The following is a 21953-nucleotide window of genomic DNA, read 5'->3' as shown; positions in this document are numbered from 1 at the left end:
CAGAACAGGAAGACACAGTGTCACCAGGAAGTTGACTGGGGCCCTCCTGGTCCAGACCCTCCAGAGGACGCCGACCAAGGGCATCACAGGCCACAGGATGTAGAATGCAGAAAGCCGTCTTCATTTCTGATGTGAAATCTGGGGCAACACCTCGAAGGAGCAGGAGGCAATATAAAATTAGGAAGATGCAGGACCAGAGTTGACATAGGTGCAGTCACATAGCGTTAGTTAGGGAGAAGGGGGCACAAAATGTAAAGTATCACAATTAAACAACTTTTCACATCCAGATCGAGATGGCTGTCATACTCTGTGCTAACACAATAAAAACAGAAAATGCTGGAAAATCTCAGCAGGTCTGACAGCATCTGTGGGGAGAGAATAGAGCCAACGTTTCGAGTCTCGATGACCCTCCGTCAGAGCTGAGAGCAAAGAGAATCAGCAGATTTATACTATGAAGGTGGGGGGCTTGGGAAGGGGTGGAATGGGACAAAGGGAATGTAAATGACGAGGCCGAGAAGGTGCTAAAAAGTGTCCATTAAGTGATCAGAATGCGTGAATGATAGAACAGAGGTGCAAATTGTTCAAGAACTGCCTGAGGTAGTTGCCCTCAAGGAGGGAGGGAGGGTGAGCGGGCGAGGAGGAAAGCTGGAATGGAAAGTGGAAAAATGAGGGGAGAAAGAAGGATGATAAGATGGATGAATAGGATGAAACAAATAAAAACAAACAATAAAATAAATTGAAATGAGGTGAAGGTGGACAAGAGAGTTCATGCTCTGAAGCTGTTGAACTCAATGTTCAGTCCAGAAGGCTGTAACGTGCCTAATCGGAAGATGAGATGCTGTTCCTCCAGTTTGCGTTGGGGTTTGCTAGAACATTGCAAAGGGCCAAGGATTGACATATGGACAGGAGAGTAGGGTGGTGTGCTGAAGTGACAAGCGACAGGAAGGTCAGGGTCCTGCTTGCGAACGGGCCAAAAGTGTTCAGCAAAGCGACCACCCAGTCTACTTTTGGTCTCTCCGACATAGAGAAGGCCGCATTGGGAGCAGCAAATGCAATAAACCAGATTGAAGGAGGTGCATGTGAAAGGAGTGTTTAGGACCTGGGACGGTGAGCAGGCAAAGAGGTAGGTGTTACACCTTCTTGCGTGGACAGGGGGTGAAGTGTTGGATGTGATGGAGGAGTGGAGCAGGGCGTCCCGGAGAGAACGGTCCCTGCGGAATGCTCTGGGGGTGGTGGGGAAGATGTGTTTGAGTAGTGGCATCATGTTGGAGTTAGCAGAAATGGCAGAGAATGATCCTTTGAATGCGAAAACTAGTGGGGTGAAAAGTGGGGACAAGGGGGACTCTATTCTGGTTCTGGGAAGGAGAGGTGGGGTGAGAGCAGTGGCCCGGGGAATGGGTTGAATGTAGTTGAGAACCCTGTCAACCACAATGGGTAGAAAACCAGGATTGAGAAAGAAGGAAGACACATCAGCTGTGCCATTTTGGAAAGTGGCATCATCAGAACAGATGCGGCTGGGGAGGCGAAGGAACTGAGAGAATGGGATGGAGTCCTTACAGCATGTGGGGTGTGAAGAGCTGTAGACAAGGTCATTGTGGGAGTCGGTGGGGTTGTAATTGATACTAGTGGACAGTTTATCACCAGAAATGGAGACAGAGTGGTCAAGGAAGGGAAGGGAAGAGAAGTGTCAGAGATGGACCATGTGAAGGTGATAAAGGGGTGGAAATTTGAAGCAAAATTGATATATTTTTCCAGGTCCAGACAAGAGCATTAAGTGGCACCAAAATAGTCGTCGATGTACCAATAAAGGAGTTGTGTGAGGAGGTCAGAGTAGGACTAGAACAGGGAATGCTCCACAAAACCCATAAAGAGTCAAGCATAACTGTGACCCACACAGACACTCTTGGCCACACCTTTTATTTGAGAGATGAGTTAAAGGAGAAATTGTTGAGTGAGAGAACCAGTTCAGCTAGACAGAGAGTGGTGGTGGATGAGGATTGTTCAGACCTCTGTTCAAGGAAGAAGTGAAGAGCTTTGAGGCCATCCTGGTGGGGAATGGAGGTCCAGAGGGATTGGAGATCCATGGTGAAGTGGAGGCGGTTTGGGCCAGGGAACAGGCCCTAAAACTTCACCCAGAAGTAGGAAGCCATGAGAGCACCAGTCTTAGACATTCTAGTTTGACACCACACCATTTGAGAGCCACACAGTTCATGAGACAGGGGGAAAAAGGTTGAATGGAAGGTGTTCCATGGGGCTGAGAGAGGAGTGGGGGGAGGCCAGGGACAGAGAGGGTGGGGAGACCAGGGACTGAGGAAGAATGGAGCAAAAGGACTGAGGAAGGGTCTGACGATAAGAGGGTATTGGGGATTGAGTCAATGGTCCCCTTGGTAGAAAATCTGGAGACTATGAGGGCCTCTATGGTTCTCTGACCCTTTACAGCCCTGGCCGCGGCCTGTGCAGGCTTCTCCAGGTCCTCCCCAGGCTCCTCCTCCACTCAGTCCTAGTCATCTTCCTCCTCCAAGGCCGCTTGTTTCTCCTTCTCCTCCACCACCATCACAACACCTCACTGCTGTGCCCAGTTGTGCAGGACATGGCATATAACCACCATCTGAGCAACCCTCTGGGGGTTGTACTGAAGAGCCTCGCCAGAGAGGTCCTGACAGCAGAACCGCATCTTTAGGAGGCCATTGAACTACTCAATAATGTTCCTGGTGGCAGAGCGGACCTCATTGTAGCGGGTCTCCATCTTGGACCTCTGCCCAGGGGTTATTAGCCATGACCTTAGAGTGTAACCCTTCTCTCTCACTAACCAGCCTCTCAGCCAAGTATTGCCTTTGAAGGTATCAGGTGCCTCTGAGCGTGCCAAGATGAATGGATCATGCACATTCCCTGGAAAGCGTGCACAGACGTGCATCATGTTCAGCTGGTGGTCACATGCTAGTTGGATGTCCAGGGAGCGAAACCCCTTCCTGTTGATGAAGGGCACTCCCTGTCAAGACAATGCTCTTTGGGTGACATGGGTTTCATTGATTGTCCCCTGGGCCTGAGGCATCCTAGAGATAGCACTGAATCAAGCAGCCCGGACATCCAGGTGGACCTGGACCAGGTAGCAGATAATGTAGTCTGATGCCCAGGCATAGAGGGCATTCGTCATCTCGTAGCTGCATCTCGTAGTCCTCACTCCAACCTTGGAATGATCCAGTGGCAAAAAAGCTCAAGAAAGCCACTGGGAGCTGGTGTCTTCCTCTTCCTCTTGTTGCCAGGTGGGTGAGAATCTGGCACAGGTGCTGCACTCTGCCCACGTGAAGGCAGAATCGTCGACGGCACATGTTGTCTGACAGCTCATGAGAAGACCAGCGCCTCCTGCAGAACCATGGCCTCCTTGGCCTTATAGACAGCCAGCACTTGAGCCTCTGTGGCAACCCCATTGTGTTCTGATACTGGCTCCTGTAGTGCTGGGTTATGCCTGGGCTAGTCCTGGTGCTCGTGCCACTGCCAATCGGCCTTGGCGCCAGTTGCCAGAATTAATGCAAGATGGCATGACTCAAATCCAAAAATCATCTTGAATCTGTCAGGAGATGGAAAGGAGAGAGAAAGAGACAGCCAGCAACGTTATCCATCCTTTGATCCTCAAGTCCTCCTTAATCCCATTGTGGTCCAACGTCTGAAGGCTGACCAACTCTCACCATTCCCGCTGCTCAGCGCAGCCTTCAGGAGCGGCTGTCCACACCAGATAGCTTGCATGGTCACAGAAACTGAGCTGTGGCCCCTCATCTTGGTCCATGGCCTCTGCCCGGATCTTCCCTCTCTTCAATCATAAATTATAATATGCATCATGTTTCACTGAAGGTGGACATCCCTCTATGTCCCCATGACTGCGAGCCTCAGGCCCTGCCTCTTCCCCTGAGCCTTAATGAAGTTTATTGCCTGGGGTGGATTGTGAATCAAGGATGATGGGAAAATTGATAGGAGGATCAGGGCTAGCATGAATGTGAGGGAGTACAGTTGTTCTCTGAGGTGAGGAAGGATGCCTGATGGAACTTCCTAAGTGAACATCACGCCACCTTCTTTCAGGCAAGTAGCCAGATTCCAAAGCACTGGGCAGCCACACTATGACCTGGCACATAAGGATCGAATAGGAGGTCACTATACTTCCTCACCAAAACCCGTAAATTTGACACGACAGCCCTGTACCATTCAGGGAGTTGCCGGCTGCTCCTTGGTCTGAAAGGCTGAAATCCTCACAATCCCTCCCGCACATGAGGTGCTAGTGGATGCAATATTGGGAGTTTGCAATAGGCTCTGTTGCCTTTCTAGGTTTCCCTGGGAGTCCGAAGGGGTGTGTGGGAGGGTTCCCTCAATGCGCCTTCTTGTCTGAGCTGTGGCAGTTATTTGCATGGTGCAGATGTTAATTCTGTGCAGGCAAGTGGCTCTTTCTGAAGAATCTGTTGTGTTGCCGAAGTGTGCCTTTGCAGGACTGAGTGATAGAGCCAACATTTATAATAAGAGACTTGTGAAAAAGCACTCTTGATCTCCAAGAAGGGTCCGAGATTATCAATGTTATCCAATGGGATAAGGATGTGGCCAAAGTAACCAACTGCAGGGCAGAAGGAAAGAGCATAAACCTTCATGGAGCATTGACCAATTGTATCATCAATGACGTTTTTGACATGACATGGACTATTCGCCAACACATCTTTCCATTGCTGTGAGGGAATCTAATCGTGGTGTACAATAACCTCAACAATTCCCACCCTCATCCACCAAGGGTCTGTCAATGAAGGGAGTTCCAAGAGGTGTGGCAACAGTTTGGGCTCATTCAGGCTTGAAAGTGTCAGAGAGAGCCCCACTGAGACAAACATTCCCTGTGATTGAGAGGAGTAAGAGTTTTAACAACACCAGTTGTTAAAACTCTTACTGTGTTTACCCCAGTCCAACGCTGGCATCGCCACATCATTGAGGAGTTCAGAGAGAGCTGCCAACAGCATGCCGTCGTGAAATGAACCAAGGGCTAGAACAGTGAGTGGTTTGTTGATACAACCATACAGGTTTCCAGATGGCCCACCAAGATCATCCCCTATCCTCCAGCATGAACCCCCCCCCCCCCCACTTCCCCCAGTTAAGATGTACAACTCCCCTCTATACTGCAGAATACCTAAAGAATGGGCACTTACCTCCTTGTTCCCCTCTGATTCCATGGTGCCAGTGCCCTGCTTTTCAATCGTATCAAAGCATGCCCGCATGACTTCCACCAGGGGAGACGGGTTGCATTGCGCGAGTCCGCTGAATTGTGCTTCCAGCCCGCTAATGATATTACAATGAGCAGTTTTACATAATCAACAGGTTCCCACCTGGTCTGGGAGGGAACCTGATTGGGACAGGTGGAGTGAGCCAAATGAATGGCAATGGGTTTGACGCTCGTCGGGAATCCCGATTTAGCCCCAACATCCCATTCAGCGGGATGTTGGGATGCCCACCAGTAGCAAATGGAGCCAGTGAACTCCCCCCTATGTAGCCACTTCTTTTAGGACGCCAGGATGCAGGCCATCAGGGGACATTTCAGCTTCAAGTCACACTAGAGATGTGGTTGCAAGGTGACTATTTTTCACTACTATACTGATCCCATGTCCTGTCCTTCAGAAATGTCAGGTATCCTTGAATATTCAAGGCACAGCCATGGTCACCTTGCAACCATACCTTTGTAATAGCTATCGTATTACACTTATTTCAATTTGTGCTATCAATCCAACCATCTTGTTATGAATATTACATGCATTCAGATAAAGAGCCTTTAAATCTGTCTTTTTACCATTTTTCCTACTCTTATCTCAGGTGCTGGGGTGCTCTTATGATTGTATACACTGTTATCATCACCCTTATTGCTACCCTACACTATTGTCTTATCCTTTTCTCTTTAACAATCCAACATGCGAATCCTCCCCCATTAACTTAGCGCCCAAGTGCTCATACTCACCCCCCGCCGAACCCCTTTTTTACCCGTGTCTTTGGTACGCACATGGACAATGACAGTTCAATCACTCAACAAGTTCTTCTCCAGCCCTTAGGTCCAGGGAGGCAAAACAGCCTTCAAGATTCGTACTCTAGACTGCAGGGAACGGTATCCATCCCCTTAATTATACTGTCTCCCGCCACGCGCGCGTGCGCCCCCCCCCCCCCGCGCTGATATTGTTTATGATTCTCTATTCAGAAACTGCACCTATAAAGAACAAAGAACAATACAGCACAGGAACAGGCCCTTCGGCCCTCCAAGCCCGTGCCGCTCCCTGGTCCAAACTAGATCATTCTTTTGTATCCCTCCATTCCCACTCCGTTCATGTGGCTATCTAGATAAGTCTTAAGCGTTCCCAGTGTGTCCGCCTCCACCACCTTGCCTGGCAGCGCATTCCAGGCCCCCACCACCCTCTGTGTAAAATATGTCCTTCTGATATCTGTGTTAAACCTCCCCCCCTTCACCTTGAACCTATGACCCCTCGTGAACGTCACCACCGATCTGGGGAAAAGCTTTCCACCGTTCACCCTATCTATGCCTTTCATAATTTTATACACCTCTATTAAGTCTCCCCTCATCCTCCGTCTTTCCAGGGAGAACAACCCCAGTTTACCCAATCTCTCCTCATAACTAAGCCCCTCCATACCAGGCAACATCCTGGTAAACCTCCTCTGTACTCTCTCCAAAGCCTCCACGTCCTTCTGGGAGTGTGGCGACCAGAACTGGACGCAGTATTCCAAATGCGGCCGAACCAACGTTCTATACATCTGCAACATCAGACCCCAATTTTTATACTCTATGCCCCGTCCTATAAAGGCAAGCATGCCATATGCCTTCTTCACCACCTTCTCCACCTGTGACGTCACCTTCAAGGATCTGTGGACTTGCACACCCAGGTCCCTCTGCATATCTACACCCTTTATGGTTCTGCCATTTATCGTATAGCTCCTCCCTACATTATTTCTACCAAAATGCATCACTTCGCATTTATCAGGATTGAACTCCATCTGCCATTTCTTTGCCCAAATTTCCAGTCTATCTATATCCTTCTGTAGCCTCTGACAATGCTCCTCACTACCTGCAAGTCCTGCCAATTTTGCGTCGTCCGCAAACTTACTGATCACCCCAGTTACACCTTCTTCCAGATCGTTTATATAAATCATAAACAGCAGAGGTCCCAATACAGAGCCCTGCGGAACACCACTAGTCACAGGCCTCCAGCCGGAAAAAGACCCTTCCACTACCACCCTCTGTCTTCTGTGACCAAGCCAGTTCTCCACCCATCTAGCCACCTCCCCCTTTATCCCATGAGATCCAACCTTTTTCACCAGCCTACCATGAGGGGCTTTGTCAAACGCTTTACTAAAGTCCATATAGGCGACATCCACGGCCCTTCCCTCGTCAACCATTCTAGTCACTTCTTCAAAAATCTCCACCAGGTTAGTGAGGCATGACCTCCCTCTCACAAAACCATGCTGACTATCGTTAATGAGTTTATTCCTTTCTAAATGCGCATACATCCCACCTCTAAGAATCTTCTCCAACAACTTCCCCACCATGGACGTCAAGCTCACCGGCCTTCCTACCCTTCTTAAATAACGGGACCACATTAGCTATGCTCCAATCCTCTGGGACCTCACCTGCGTCCAGTGACGAGACAAAGATTTGCGTCAGAGGCCCAGTGATTTCATCTCTCATCTCCCTGAGCAGCCTTGGATAGATTCCATCAGGCCCTGGGGATTTGTCAGTCTTTATATTCTCTAATAAACCTAACATTTCCTCCCTTGTAATGGAGATTTTCTCCAACAGTTCAACACTCCCCTCCGAGACACTCCCAGTCAACACATCCCTCTCCTTTGTGAATACCGACGCAAAGTATTCATTTAGGATCTCCCCAACTTCTTTGGGCTCCAAGCATAATTCCCCACTTTTGTCCCTGAGAGGTCTTTCAAATCAGGGTGGTACTGCCAAATCTGAAACACCCAGTTATCCAGATGTATACAGGCCAAGGTAAAACAGAAAAAGAAAGCTTATGACAGTCACAAAAGACTTAGTACTGTAGAAAGCCCAGAGGAATATATAAAGTACAGGGGTGAAATAAAAATGGAAATTAGAAAAGCAAAGAGAGGATATGAAAAAATATTGGCAGATAAAATACATATGGTCAGAATGGACTTGTTTTGTCTTTTGTGCACAGGACAAACCTGGATAATTCTCCACCTAATCAGATCGATGCCAATGTGATAGCTGTGTCGGAACAGCTTGACTAAAGCATATGGCTAGTCTACTGAACAAGTCTTCAGCACTACAAGCTGGGATGTTGTCAGGACTCAAAATCCTCGTGGTATCCTGTGTAGTCAGCCATTTCTTTGATATCACAACTAAAATGATGCAGGACTGCTGAGTTTTGATCTGATCCACTGATCATGGGATTGCTTTTCTTTGGCTATAACTTGCTGCTTCAACTGTTTAGCGCGCATGCAGTCTTGTGTAACAGCTTTACCAGGTTAGCATCTCATTTTCAGGTATACTTGGTGTTGCTCCTCACTTCTCATTGAACCAGGGTTGGTCCCCTGACTTGATAATAAAGGTAAATTGAGAAATAGGCAGGCCATGTGATTACAGATTGTGGAGAGATACAATTCTTCTGCTCCTGATGCTCCAAAGCACCACACACAGTGACTGACAGCACCCAGTTTTAACTCACCACAATCTCTATCGACCTCTCCACTCTCTCCTAACCGTCAACTGCTTGAACGACATATAGTACCTAATAAGCAGAATTTGCTTCCAATTAAATATTAAGACTAAAGTCATTACCTTCAGTCTCTATGGCAAATTCCATTCCTTAGCAATTGACAATCTTCCTGAAAACTGCCCAAGGCTGAACCAGACTGTTCGCAACCTTGGTATCTTATTTGCCTCCAGGATACACTTCTGACCTCATATCCACACCATCAGCAAAGCTGTCCATTTCCACCTACAAAACATTGCCAAATGTCATCCTACTTCAACTCATCTGCTCCTGAAACCATCATCCATGCTTCTGTTATTCCTAAACTTGACTAATCCGATGCAAGCCTGCCGGCCTTCCACATTCTATCCTCCATAAACAAGGTCATCCAAAATCTGCTGCCAAGTACCATTCACCCATCAACTCCTGTGCTCATGATCTGTATCAGTTCTGTGTTGTGCCATGTCTTAATTTTAAAATTCACATCCTTGTTGGCAACTCCTTCCATGGCCTTCCTTATCTCTGTTGTCTGTTTCAGACTCACAACCCTCAAAGATATTTATGTTGTTCTACTTCTGGTCTCTTTAGTATCCCCAATTCCAATTACTCCACCCCACTAGTAGCCACGCCTTCAACTACCTAGGTTGTAAGCTCTGTACATCCTTACTTAAATCTCCTCACCTCTCTATCCATCTTTCAGGTGCTCTCAAAACTTACCGCTTTGATCAAATGGTTGATCATCAACCCAAATATCTAAGGAGCGGCACGGTGTCACAGTGGTTGATACTGCTGCCTCATAGTGCCAGGGACCTGGGTTTGATTCCCGGCTTGGGTCATTGTCTGTGCGGATCTGCACGTTCTCCCCGTGTCTGCCTGGGTTTCCTCCGGGTGCTCTGGTTTCCTCCCACAGTCCGAAAGATGTGCTGGTCAGGTGCATTGGCCATGCTAAATTCTCCCTCAATGTACCTGAACAGGCACCGGAGTGTAGTGACTAGGGGATTTTCACAGAGTTAATGTAAGCTTACTTGTGACTAATAAATAAACTTTACTTTAAATGTTTTACAACATTGTGAAATGCCTCAAGACCTTTTAATATACTTACATTGTGTTGTGTGGCATTACCACTGTGCTACATAGGATCGACGTTGGACAGATCTAGAAACTCAAGACTGGACACCAATGAGGTGCTTCAGGCCATCAGCAGCATTGTATTCAACTACAATTTGTAACTTCATGGCTCAGCAAATCCCTCACTCTACTATTACCACCAAGCCAGGGGATCAACCCTGGTTCAACGAGGAGTGCAGGAAGGCATGCCACGAGCAACAATGCCTAAAAATAAGGCGTTTGCCTGGTGAAGCTACAATACAGGACTACTTGCATGCCAAACGGCAAAAGTAACTAGTACTAGACAGAGCTAACCACAACCAATAGATCAGATCGAAAGTCTGCAGTCCTGCCAGATCCAGTCGTGAATAGTGGTGGACAATTAAACAAGGAGGAAACTCCATAAATATCCTTATCTTCAATGACGGAGGCACCCAGCACATCAGTGCAAAAGATAAGGCATCTGCAACAATCTTCAGCCAGAAACGTCTATTGGATGATCCATCTCAGCCACCTCTGGAGGTCCCCAGCATCACAAATGTCAGTCTTCAGCTAATTTGATATCAAGAAATGGTTGAAGGCACTGGGTACTGCAAAGGCTATGAGCTCTGACATCATTCCAGCAATAGTACTGTAGGGTTGTGCTCCAGAACTTACCATGTCCCTAGCCATGCTGTTCCAGTATAGTTAACAACATTGGTCTCTACCCAGCAATACGGAAAGTTGCCCAAGTATGTTGCGTGTGATGACACTGTGCTATCCTGATATATTTTATGTTTAAGATTGGGTTTCTTTAAGAAGAAGTCTAAGAGTCGATTTGTCTAGTAAACATGCAGCAGATGGTAAAAATGCAGGCTAATAACTGATTTTAGCTAGACATGTGTTACTTTTTGGAGTAATCAACCTTTTGTTTATTAGGTTCTCCTGGGATTTTAGACTAGGTATGCAGAGTCATACAATCATAGAAAATAGGAGTAAGCCATTCAAGCCTGCTCCGCCACTCAGTTGGGCGTTTTTGATTAGGTTGATTGACAGGGATAAAGTCATGTGATTAATGGGAAGAGCAAAGCTTGCTGGAACGAAACAGTTTCACTTACATTTTAAAACCAAGAGTAGTTGCTGCAGTGTCTCTCTCCCTCTCTCTCATAAGACTTTCTGAAAGCTCCAAGCCTGGTAACCCAAGTCTAAGCAAGTACATCTGTGTTTTGCTAACTAATTTTAAAGAGGGGTTTAGGTTGTAAGGGAAATATTGCTTGATTGGAACTCAGTGATAGGTTAGCAGTTAAGAATTGTATTTTGTCATGTTTAAGTACTGTTCAATTGTTAAAAGTTAATTCATTTGTTATAATTAAACTGTTATTAAAGAAAGTTTATTTTGATAAAAGCTTCCTAGTTTGTCAGTAGAATCGCGCTTGGAGTAAAACATCTTATCTTCACACTAATGCCAAAACAGAAGAATTATTGGGGTCTAGTCTGGCTTCATAATATACCTTCGGGTTTCTGATCTGGTGCCCTAACACCTGTACGCATAAAACAGGACAAATCCTACTCAAATCAATTACCATCCCATCAGCAAAGTTATGGAAGGGGACATCAACAGCGCTATCAATTGACACTTTCTTAGCAATAACCTGCTAACTGATGTTCAGTTTGAGTTCCACCAGGTCATTCAGCTCCTGACCTAATTACAGCCTTGGTTCAAACATGAACAAAATAGCTGAATGCCAGAGGTGAGGTGAGAATAACTGTTCTTAACATTAAGGCAGCATTTGACCAAGCATGGCAGCAAGGAGCCCTAGCAAAACTGGAGTCAATGAGAATTGGGGCAAAACCTTTCGCTGCTAGAGTCAAGATTGTTTTGTGGTTGGAGGTCAATCATCTCAGTTCCATGACATCACTGCAGGCATTCCTCAGGGTAGTGTCCTAGGCCCAACTGCCTTCAGCTGCTTCACCAATGACCTTCCTTCCATCATAAAGTCAGAAGTGGGGATGTTCGCCGATGATTTGTTTGCTGATGATTGCACAATGTTCAGTATCATTCATTCCTCAGATACTAAAGAAGTCCAAGTCAAAATGCAGCAAGACCTGAACAATATTCAGGCTTGGGCTAACAAGTGGCAAATAACATTCACGCCATGCAAGTGTCAGGCAATGATCATCTCCAACAAAAGAGAATCTAACCATCACTTCTTGCCATTGAATGGCATTACCATCACTAAATCCCACACTATCAACATCCTGGGTTTACCATTGATAGAACATAGAACATAGAACATAGAACATTACAGCGCAGAACAGGCCCTTCGGCCCACGATGTTGCACCGACCAGTTAAAAAAAAAAACTGTGACCCTCCAACCTAAACCAATTTCTTTTCGTCCATGAACCTATCTACGGATCTCTTAAACGCCCCCAAACTAGGCGCATTTACTACTGATGCTGGCAGGGCATTCCAATCCCTCACCACCCTCTGGGTAAAGAACCTACCCCTGACATCGGTTCTATAACTACCCCCCCTCAATTTAAAGCCATGCCCCCTCGTGCTGGATTTCTCCATCAGAGGAAAAAGGCTATCACTATCCACCCTATCTAAACCTCTAATCATCTTATATGTTTCAATAAGATCCCCTCTTAGCCGCCGCCTTTCCAGCGAAAACAATCCCAAATCCCTCAGCCTCTCCTCATAGGATCTCCCCTCCATACCAGGCAACATCCTGGTAAACCTCCTCTGCACCCTCTCCAAAGCCTCCACATCCTTCCTGTAATGTGGGGACCAGAACTGCACACAATACTCCAAGTGCGGCCGCACCAGAGTTGTGTACAGTTGCAACATAACGCTACGACTCCTAAATTCAATCCCCCTACCAATAAACGCCAAGACACCATATGCCTTCTTAACAACCTTATCTACTTGATTCCCAACTTTCAGGGATCTATGCACACATACACCTAGATCCCTCTGCTCCTCCATTGATCAGAAACTAAACTGGACTAGCCACATAAATACTGTGGCTACAAGAGCAGGTCAGAGGCTAGGAATCCTGTAGCGATTAACTTACCTCCTGATTCTCAAAGTCTGATCACCATCTATCTACGAGGCACAAGTCAGGAGTGTAATGGAATATTCTCTATTTGCAGCCCCAACAACACTCAAGAAGCTTGACACAATCAAGGACAAAGCAACCCACTTGATTGCTACCCCTTCCACAAATATATCACTATAATCCTTCACTGTCGTTGCAGGGACTGCAAGTGGTTCAAGACAACAGCTCACCACCACCTTCTCAAAGACAACTAAGGATGGGCAATAAATGCTGGCCTAGCCAGTGACACTTACTTGATAAACAAATAAAAAAAAGTATCAGTTTGATGTTGTATGTTTCAGAGTTGTTTTGCTCATTATTTCAGGCCCTGACTTTATTATTTTAACCCAAATCATCATGTGCATTTGGTCAAATAAATCAAAACTTCGCCTTTGCCTCTAGTCTTTTTTCTTGTTTGAAATTTAATTGACATGGGTTAAAAAAATTTCAAACATTAAGAAAACTAAAAATATAATCAAATTTAACAGAGGTAAGCAAATCATCGAAACAGGTTTCCAAAGTGCCCATTAATCATAACATCCTATTTTCCTCTTTAAAGTTGGCTGTTGGAGAAGTAAACCAAACACTTGTTCACAATTGAACGAATTATTACTTTGTAAATTTGATGCAATTCATAGAAGCATAAAATACAATACTGGAGGTGAAAATTTCTCCCACTGATGAAGAATGCATCAATTTAAAGATCATCAGTGAAACATTAACCTGCATCTCCACCACAAAAATAGAAAGAGAAATGTATTTATTTTACTTCCATGATTCTCAGCATTGCTGAGTTCTCCATTTCAAGTGCATCTTTGACATTAATTCCAACCCATCCTTTTCCATCAGTCAGCCGGTCAGAAGTGAGGGGTGGAGGTGGGTGTGGGAGGCAGGGAGGGGTTTGGCAATGGGGAAGCAAGCAGGGATAAATTTAAAAAATAATAAAAATACCCAAGCTGCTCTCCCATGTTTCTTGGAATACTTGTTTAGAGCAGGTTTTGCTCACTTGCTCTGCATCTAGTTTCATATATAGCCTGCAGAAACTGGGTCCAAAGGATAGCAGGGCTCAAATAACCAAAAGGTTCTAAAATATCTTTGTTCTAAATGTACCATTTGCTTTTCGGATCCTTTTTTGAGTTACATCACCATTTTCTTCTTGTTTCCGCTTTGCACAATCTGAGCAAGATGTTCCTGCAACAAATCAAGGTGTAAACAGTAAGGAACTACTGTACAATCATCCCCAAGGAAAAGTTACAATGCAAATAAGTTCTAAAACATTGAAATTTAAAAAATGCAAGAATAAAGCTTCTGTTCTCTCTCCAATTATCCTATGCATTACACACACATCTTTAATCAATGTAAAGGCTTTGGCAAAAATCAAGGGAAAAAAAACAGTGACTTGAATAAAAACCATGCACTTAAATGGAAAAACACTAAGCTTATGAGGGCAATTTCTTTCTTCCTCTCACATCCAAGATAAGTACCCTTAGTTCCTACCGAGGGTTGCTCTGCGGGATTCAACATGGATCTTACCATGCAACCACTATAGAATGCAAATAATAATTATCTCCCTATCAGTAGCATATCATCCACTTGAAATTATATTGAAGACCCACAGCGCTTCCCTAGCTCTCACTTTCTCTGCAACCCACCCTGCACAGGAAATAGAAAATACCACAGACCAATGCACTGAATGTAAATCTATTTTGACAGATTTAAAACATAGCTTCATATCCTAACTAATTTCCAGATTAAATATCTCTGCATTTGGTCCCAAAGGCAACTTATTTCTGGTTCTTCATTTTAAATAATTTAAAAGAGGCCAGCTTCAATTTTAACCAACTAAAAGTTTCCATAGGTATGGAAAGAGAAAATGATTGACAAAAACAAATTTGGCCCCTTACAGTCAGAAACGAGAGAATTCATAACGGGGAATAAAGAAATGGCCGAGGAATTAAATTCATACTTTGCTTCAGTCTTCACAAAGGAAGACATGAATAATGTACCAAAAGTTATGAGAAAAGCAAGTTTTAGTGAGGAGCTGAAGGAAATCAGCATTAGTAAAGAAATGATTTTGGGGAAATTGATGGGATTGAAGGGGGATAAATCTCCAGGTCCTGATAATCTTTATCCCAGAGTACTTAAGGAAGTTGCCTTGGAAATAGTAGATCCAAAATTTCCAAAATTCTTTGGATTCAGGACTGGTTCCGACAGATTGGAGGAAAGCTAATGTAAGCCCGTTGTTCAAAAAGGAAGATAGAGAGAAAACAGGGAACTATAGACCAATGAGCCCAACGTCAGTACTGGGGAAGTTGCTGGAGTCCATTATCAAGGCTTTCATAACTCCGCATTTGGGAGGCAGTGGTATAATCGAACAAAGTCAGCATGGATTTACAGAAGGAAAATCAGGCTCGACGAATATGTTGGAATTCTTTGAGGATGTAACTAGTAGAGTTGACCGAGGAGAACCAGTGGATGTAGTTTATTTAGACATTCAGAAGGTTTTTGACAAGGTCGCACAAACAAGTTAAAACACATGGGATTGCAGGTAATGTTTCGAGATGGATAGAAAGCTATTTAGCAGATAGGAAGCAAAGAGTTAGCATAAATGATTGTCAGTCAGTGACTAGTGGGGTTCCGCAGGGATCTGTGCTAGGACCCCAACTGTTCACATTATATGTTAATGATGTGGAAGATGGAACTGAATGTATTATCTCCAAATTTTCAGGTGATACAAAGTTGGGTGGCAGGGTGAGCTGTGAGGAGGATGCAGAGATGCTTCAGCATGATTTGGACAGGCTGAGTGTGGGGGCATCTGCATGGCAGATGCCAGTATAATGTGGATAAATGTGAGGTTATCCACTTTGATAGCAATAATAGAAAGACAGATTATTACTTGAATGAGTGTAAATTGAGAGAGGAGGATACTCAGTGAGAACTTGGTTTCCTTGTGCATCAATCGCTGAAAGTAAGCACACAGGTACAGCAGGCAGTAAAGGAGGTAAATAGTATGTTGGCCTTTATAGCGAGAGGATTTGAGTATAGGGATGTTTTGCTGCAATTGCATAGGTGTTGGTACGGCCACATCTGGAGTATTGTGTGCAGTTTTGGTGTCTATCCGAGGAAGGATGTCCTTGCTACAAAGGGAGTACAGCAAAGAATTACCAGGCTGATTCCTGGGATGGCAGGTCTGTCATATGAGGAGAGGCGAAGTCGGTTAGGATTATATTCATTGGAGTTTAGAAGAGTGCGAGGGAAAGACATAGAAACTTATAAAATTCTAACAGAAGTAGACAGGATAGATTCATAAAGAATGTTCCCAATGGTGGGGGGAGTCCAGTTTGAGGATAAGGGGTAACCTTTTAGAACTGAGGGGAGGTGAAATTTCTTCACCCAGAGGGTGGTGAATGTGTGGAATTCACTACCACAGAATGTATACGAGGCCAAAACATTGTCTGATTTCAAGAAGAAATTAGACAGCTCTTGGGGCTGAAGGGATCAAGGGATATGGGGAAAAGGGGGGAAATCAGGATATTGAATCTGATGATCAGCCATAATCAAAATGAATGGCAGATCAGGCTTGAAGGGCCGAAGGGCCTACTCCTGCTTCTAGTTCTATGTAACTGGCTGTTTCTTGACTGAAAACATGGATATTCTTGATTTTGTCACATATACATGGGATATCTGAATGTAAATAATCAATTGGATCATATGGAAAATGAGTCATTTCAAACTACACCTTGCATCTCAATTTTCCATCCATTTTCAGCAATCCCATCACCTTTTGTGCTCCCCACTTTTGATCCAAAGTCTTACATGACACACATCTTTTTGTCTTTATTTAATCAATACTGCAACAGAGATGGCTCCTCTGAACTTTTCCCTCGTTTCTTCCAAACTGCAAATATATTTCTACATAAGACAAAGGAGCAGAATTAGGCCACTCGGCCCATTGAGTCTGCTCCGCCATTCAATCATGGCTGATATTTTTCTCACCTCTATTCTCCTGCTTTTTCCCCATAACCCTGATCCCCTTATTAATCAAGAACCTATCTATCTCTGCCTTAAAGACACTCAATGACTGGCCTCCACAGCCTTCTGTGGCAAAGAGTTCCACACTCTGGCTGAAGAAATTCCTCCTCATCTCTGTTTTAAAGGATCATCCCTTTAGCCTGAGGTTGTGCCCTCTGGTTCTAGTTTTTCCTACTAATGGAAACATCCTCTCCACGTCCACTCTATCCAGGCCTCGCAGTATTCTGTAAATTTCAATAAGATCCCACCCTCATCCTTCTAAACTCCAACGAGTACAGATCCAGAGTCCTCAACCATTCCTCATATGACAAGCTCTTCATTCCAGAGATCAGTCTTGTGAACCTCGTCTGGACCCTTTCCAAGGCCAGCACATCCTTCCTTAGATATGGGGCCCAAAACTGCTCACAATACTCCAAATGGGGTCTAACCAGAGTCTTATACAGCCTCAAAAGTACATCTCTGCTTTTGTATTCTAGCCCTCTTGACATAGATCCTGTCAGCCTACAGCACTACGACAAACCCACAACGTTGGAAAAATATCTCACATAATCTGCTATTAAGCTCATAATTTACCAGAACCTCAACAGTGAATGCCCCACACCTCCCTTCTTTATTCTATCTTCCAGTCATTTAAAACGCAAACCATAAAACAAACAACCTGATCATTACTCCGCTATCTATATTTCAGCCTTGGTGAGGTCCTATATTGTGGGAATAGTAAGTGTACCGATTTATGATAAAGTCTTTCATTTGAGAAGAACCACATGCATGCAGTGTGATTAACAAGAAGGAATTCAAACTATATTGAACTTGGAATAGTTAAATATTTTCCATTTATAACCCCCTCCATGCCAAATTCCACATTTGAGAGGAACTGTCTTCCCTCAATTCCATTTTAAATGCATAGCTGGCCTGTAAATTTATTTTAATCACATTGGAGTTTAATGAAGATATTACCACAGTACATTAAAAGCAGTTAGCTTCTTAAGATTGCAAGGGTAGCAATGAAATGCAGGGTGGTGCTATTGCATGTTATCTTACCTAGTAATTGACTTGTACTATCTGCAGAAGAACCATCTAAAAACAAAGTAATGCTGATGAATAAATAAACCAGTTTTTGATACAGACACATGAAGCATTTTATAGAACATTCAAGTACCTGCAGGGCAGAGGAAATATTGTATTTTTTTTTTTTTACAGGAACAGCGCATCAGATCATCCACTTAGAAAATTTACCATGTGTTGGAAGCTACTAAATTTTGCATACTGAATCAGTCAATCAGTCCATATTGGTAAAGAGAATTCAAAATATCATAACTTTTTCTATGGTCAGGTCACATGACATCACATGTAAAAGGAAATATTAAGTTTATTCTTTCCAAGTTCATTTTGGAAGATAACTTAGTTTTTAAAAAACATGAATACTTGATTTATTTATGAAATGCACAGTAATCACATTATTCAACTTCAAAATAGATAAGTAAATGCTGGAAATCTACAATACAAATAGAAAATTCCTAGAATGACATGAGTCAGTGGAGAAATGGGCCCTTTGAGAAATAGCTCTTCTTGAATGGTAACTATATTTCTCGAATCATAATGATTCAGTTTCCTTAACTATGTAGCTACCAATACATGGCTTTTTGCGTTTGACCAGAACCAAAACTACAAATTTGTTCTATCCTTTCAGACAGATATTGAGAGCAAAGGATTTGTTGAATGCAATATGTACATTTTACTGAATCTCAAATAACAGAAATAGTATGAGAAGGCTGCCGCATAATTCCAGTAATTTTGCATGAGGTCAACCCGAATACTCAGTGAACACCTGGAATTCCCATTAAGGAGTATAGTAGGATAATGGTTGTTACTAAAGTGGCCTGGATTAATGCCCCAGAGATGTGGGCAGGAATTTTACACCCACCCCCCAGGTAGGTTCCAAGACAGATGGGTGCTGCATCAAATTGCATGGACAGGATCCCACCCGCTCATATCAAAATTCAATTTCATGGTAGGGCGGACAAAGTCTTGGATGGGAAGCCAGTCCAGGCCCCGATTAAAGACCACTTAAGGGCTTTTTCCCAGCCAGCTTCAATATTTAGGCTGGGGGGACGCAAGTTGGATCAAGATGCCAAATACAAAAGGTTAACAATCTAAATCGGGATCGTGGATGCCTCAATTCGAAGGCCCCTTCAAATTTTGGGCACCATATCCTCAGGGACCTGGACCCCCACCCCCACTCAACACCAAGATCATTTCCCCCCCATCCAACTTCCTATTGCATCCCCTTCCCCCTCACTCACGGGACCCCAGATCCATAACCGAGTTGCAGTCCCAGGACTTAGGCTCACGACACTGCAGTACCTCTTCTGGTCATGACAGCACTGTGCCTGGAGGGGCTAGATAGCATATGTAGTTCTGCCTACTGCCAATCAACACTCAATTGAGCGTGAAATAACAATATGCCTGTCCTCGCTCATGATGGCGGCCACTGAGCACTCACCATCCTGAAAATTCAGGCCATGAGTTAAGATCCCATATTAAAGATGGGAACTTTAAATTCAATCAATTAAATGAATCTGGGGTCAAAATAGTTTCATGGTCACCATTATTAAAAGCAGCTTGTTATAAAAACCCACCTAGTTCACCAATGTACTTGAGAAGAAAATCTGCTTTCCTCTAAATTGCCCTCTGAAATTGCCAGGCAAGCCTGTTAGTTGAATTCAAGAAGGGAACCTCACTGTCTCCTTAGAGGGCAATTAAGGATAGGCAGTCAATGCCAGCCGTGCCAACAATGCCCCCATCCCTTATATTTAACAATTCTATAATGGAGAGTCGTTATTGGGCAATTACATAAAATCCAGCCACTGAAATCATTAAATTGTCATAAAAACCCATCCAGTTTATTAATAATCTGTTAGAGATGGAAATCTGCCATCCTTACCTCATCTACTCTAAGTGACTCCAGACCCAAAACAATGCAGATGACTCTTACCTGTTCAATGACCCAGCAAGCCATCCAGTTGTATGCAAGCACTAAAAAAAAGTCTGATAAAAGAGTAAAACCTGACAGACCATCCAGCAACAACCTAGGCACCGGAATCAGCAAAGATATACTCAACACAGTCAATCCTGCAAAGTCCCTACTAACATTTAAGAACATGTGCCAAAATTAAGCGAAGTGTCCCACAGACTAGGTGAGTAAAAGCCTAATATTGTCAATGTCACAGAATCTGGGAGCTGATGAGTCATTACATGATTTAAAACTTTTCACGATGGTCAAGTTCTTTCCTTGATGCTTATTGAACTACAGGACAGGTGGTGCATGGAGGATCAGATGATGTACAGAAGATCAGGTAGACAAGTTGTTGGAAGGATTGTGTGCTCACTCTGACACCATGATTTTGCTTCTCCATGTTTCCAACAGAATTTATTGATGTATTTGGACTTGAAGCCAAGACTTCCTTGAGCTGGTGAAGATGTTTGACCTCTTTTGAGGACATCCCTAAAGCATTTTTGCTGTCCACTTAGGAATCTCTTGGCATGACAGAATTCCAAGTACAGCAGTCACTTCTGAATGACATGTCCTACCCACCAGAGTTGGTATTCAGTGCTCAGCACCTTGCTCAATGTTGGGCAAGTTGGCACTAATGATGGACTACCTTTCCTGTCACTAGATTTAGAGGATCTTGCAAAGGCACCGCTGGTGGTATTTCCCCAGTGCTTTGGATGTGCCTACTGTAGGCTATCCAACACTCTGAAGCATATAGGAGCACAGGAATTACTGCTGCCTAGTAGTCTTCACTGCCCATTGAATTTTCTCACCATACTCTGCCTACTACACAATAACATGCAAGCCACGATCTTTACCAAGACAACCACCCACCACAGACCTAATCTTGATGAAGAGTGAGACCAAACAAGGCTATGTCATCACACTAACCACCTTCTCCATCTTCCCCATTGCATTACTGCACTTCATTTCCAGAAAAATACCCACAGCTGTGGAAATAATTTAGAGACAGGAAACTCTTCAACTTACAATATCTTCAATGCAAAACCAAAATCACTCCAATTTCAGTCATTGAGCTCCAAGATGTAGATGATGCTTGCGTGTGCATCATCCCGAGTGTTCCCCACTCGGAAACTTAGTTCCAAGTCATTGTCAATTCCATCCCTGAGCCGTACAAGAAAATGGGCCTTTCACCAAACATCTGGAAAACTAAGATCCTCTTGCAACCAGCTCTCATGTGAACTATTACATTGGGAGTCTCTCATGAACAAAGACAGACACTGGTGACGAAGTTCATCATCGACTCCAATGTGCCAGCTCAGCATTTGAGGGCTAGGATCATAAAGCTGAGACAATACAATTACTTAATCTGGCAATCAGTCAACCTTGGAATTATAGCCAGTGCATTTTCCATACCAAATGACGTGACTTTACATGGGAACAGACCATCTAGGGTTACAATAGCAGAAATTTATTTGGCTTGGTCAGTGAAGGGAACTTGCCAATATCCTTTAAACAAATCAGCCTGGTTAACAAAGGCAGTGCTCCCCCAACCTCTCAACACAATCCTCGAGTTTTGGGATCAGATAAGAATTTGTCTCAGTTACCACTTTAACCTTTCAGTAATAAATGTAGACACTTTGAGAACCATCTAGTTTTGGTACCAGCATGACTGAACACAATTTCAATCACTTTGACTGGGTTCAATAATATAAGTTTCGTACACTAATTGAACTTCATCCGCGACATTGGCCAATTTGTTGGGATGTACCTGCTGTAGGCTGTCCAGGACTATAGGGATTCTGTTTCATTCTTTAACTGCCCCTACATCAACCTCATGAAGAGCCCTGAGGTAATAGCTGACCTATCCATGCATACAGCCTTATAATCCTCCAACAGACCAACTATGCCTTACTTCCCTTGCTCAGGTAGATGGTACAAAGCTTCATACAGTTACTCCGACACGTCTGCATTTG

General features: G+C 44.1%; 1 protein-coding gene across 6 annotated transcripts in view; it reads right to left on the bottom strand.

The window, feature by feature from the left end:
• LOC144498647 (protein FAM118A-like) overlaps window positions 1–21953 on the bottom strand; it is a 139555-nt gene that overhangs the window by 62840 nt on the left and 54762 nt on the right. For all 6 annotated transcript variants that reach the window (XM_078220090.1, XM_078220088.1, XM_078220092.1 and 3 more), the window contains 2 exons: window positions 18006–18041; window positions 14043–14123 (listed from right to left, as the gene is read on the bottom strand). In XM_078220090.1, the coding sequence (XP_078076216.1) occupies window positions 14043–14123; window positions 18006–18041 (117 nt within the window). The remainder of the gene's footprint in view (window positions 1–14042; window positions 14124–18005; window positions 18042–21953) is intronic.

The sequence above is a fragment of the Mustelus asterias genome, chromosome 9 (assembly GCF_964213995.1).
Source record: "Mustelus asterias chromosome 9, sMusAst1.hap1.1, whole genome shotgun sequence".
NCBI classification, from domain to species: domain Eukaryota; kingdom Metazoa; phylum Chordata; class Chondrichthyes; order Carcharhiniformes; family Triakidae; genus Mustelus; species Mustelus asterias.
Note: the sequence above shows the minus strand (reverse complement) of the source record. Positions and strands in the feature narration are given on the sequence as shown.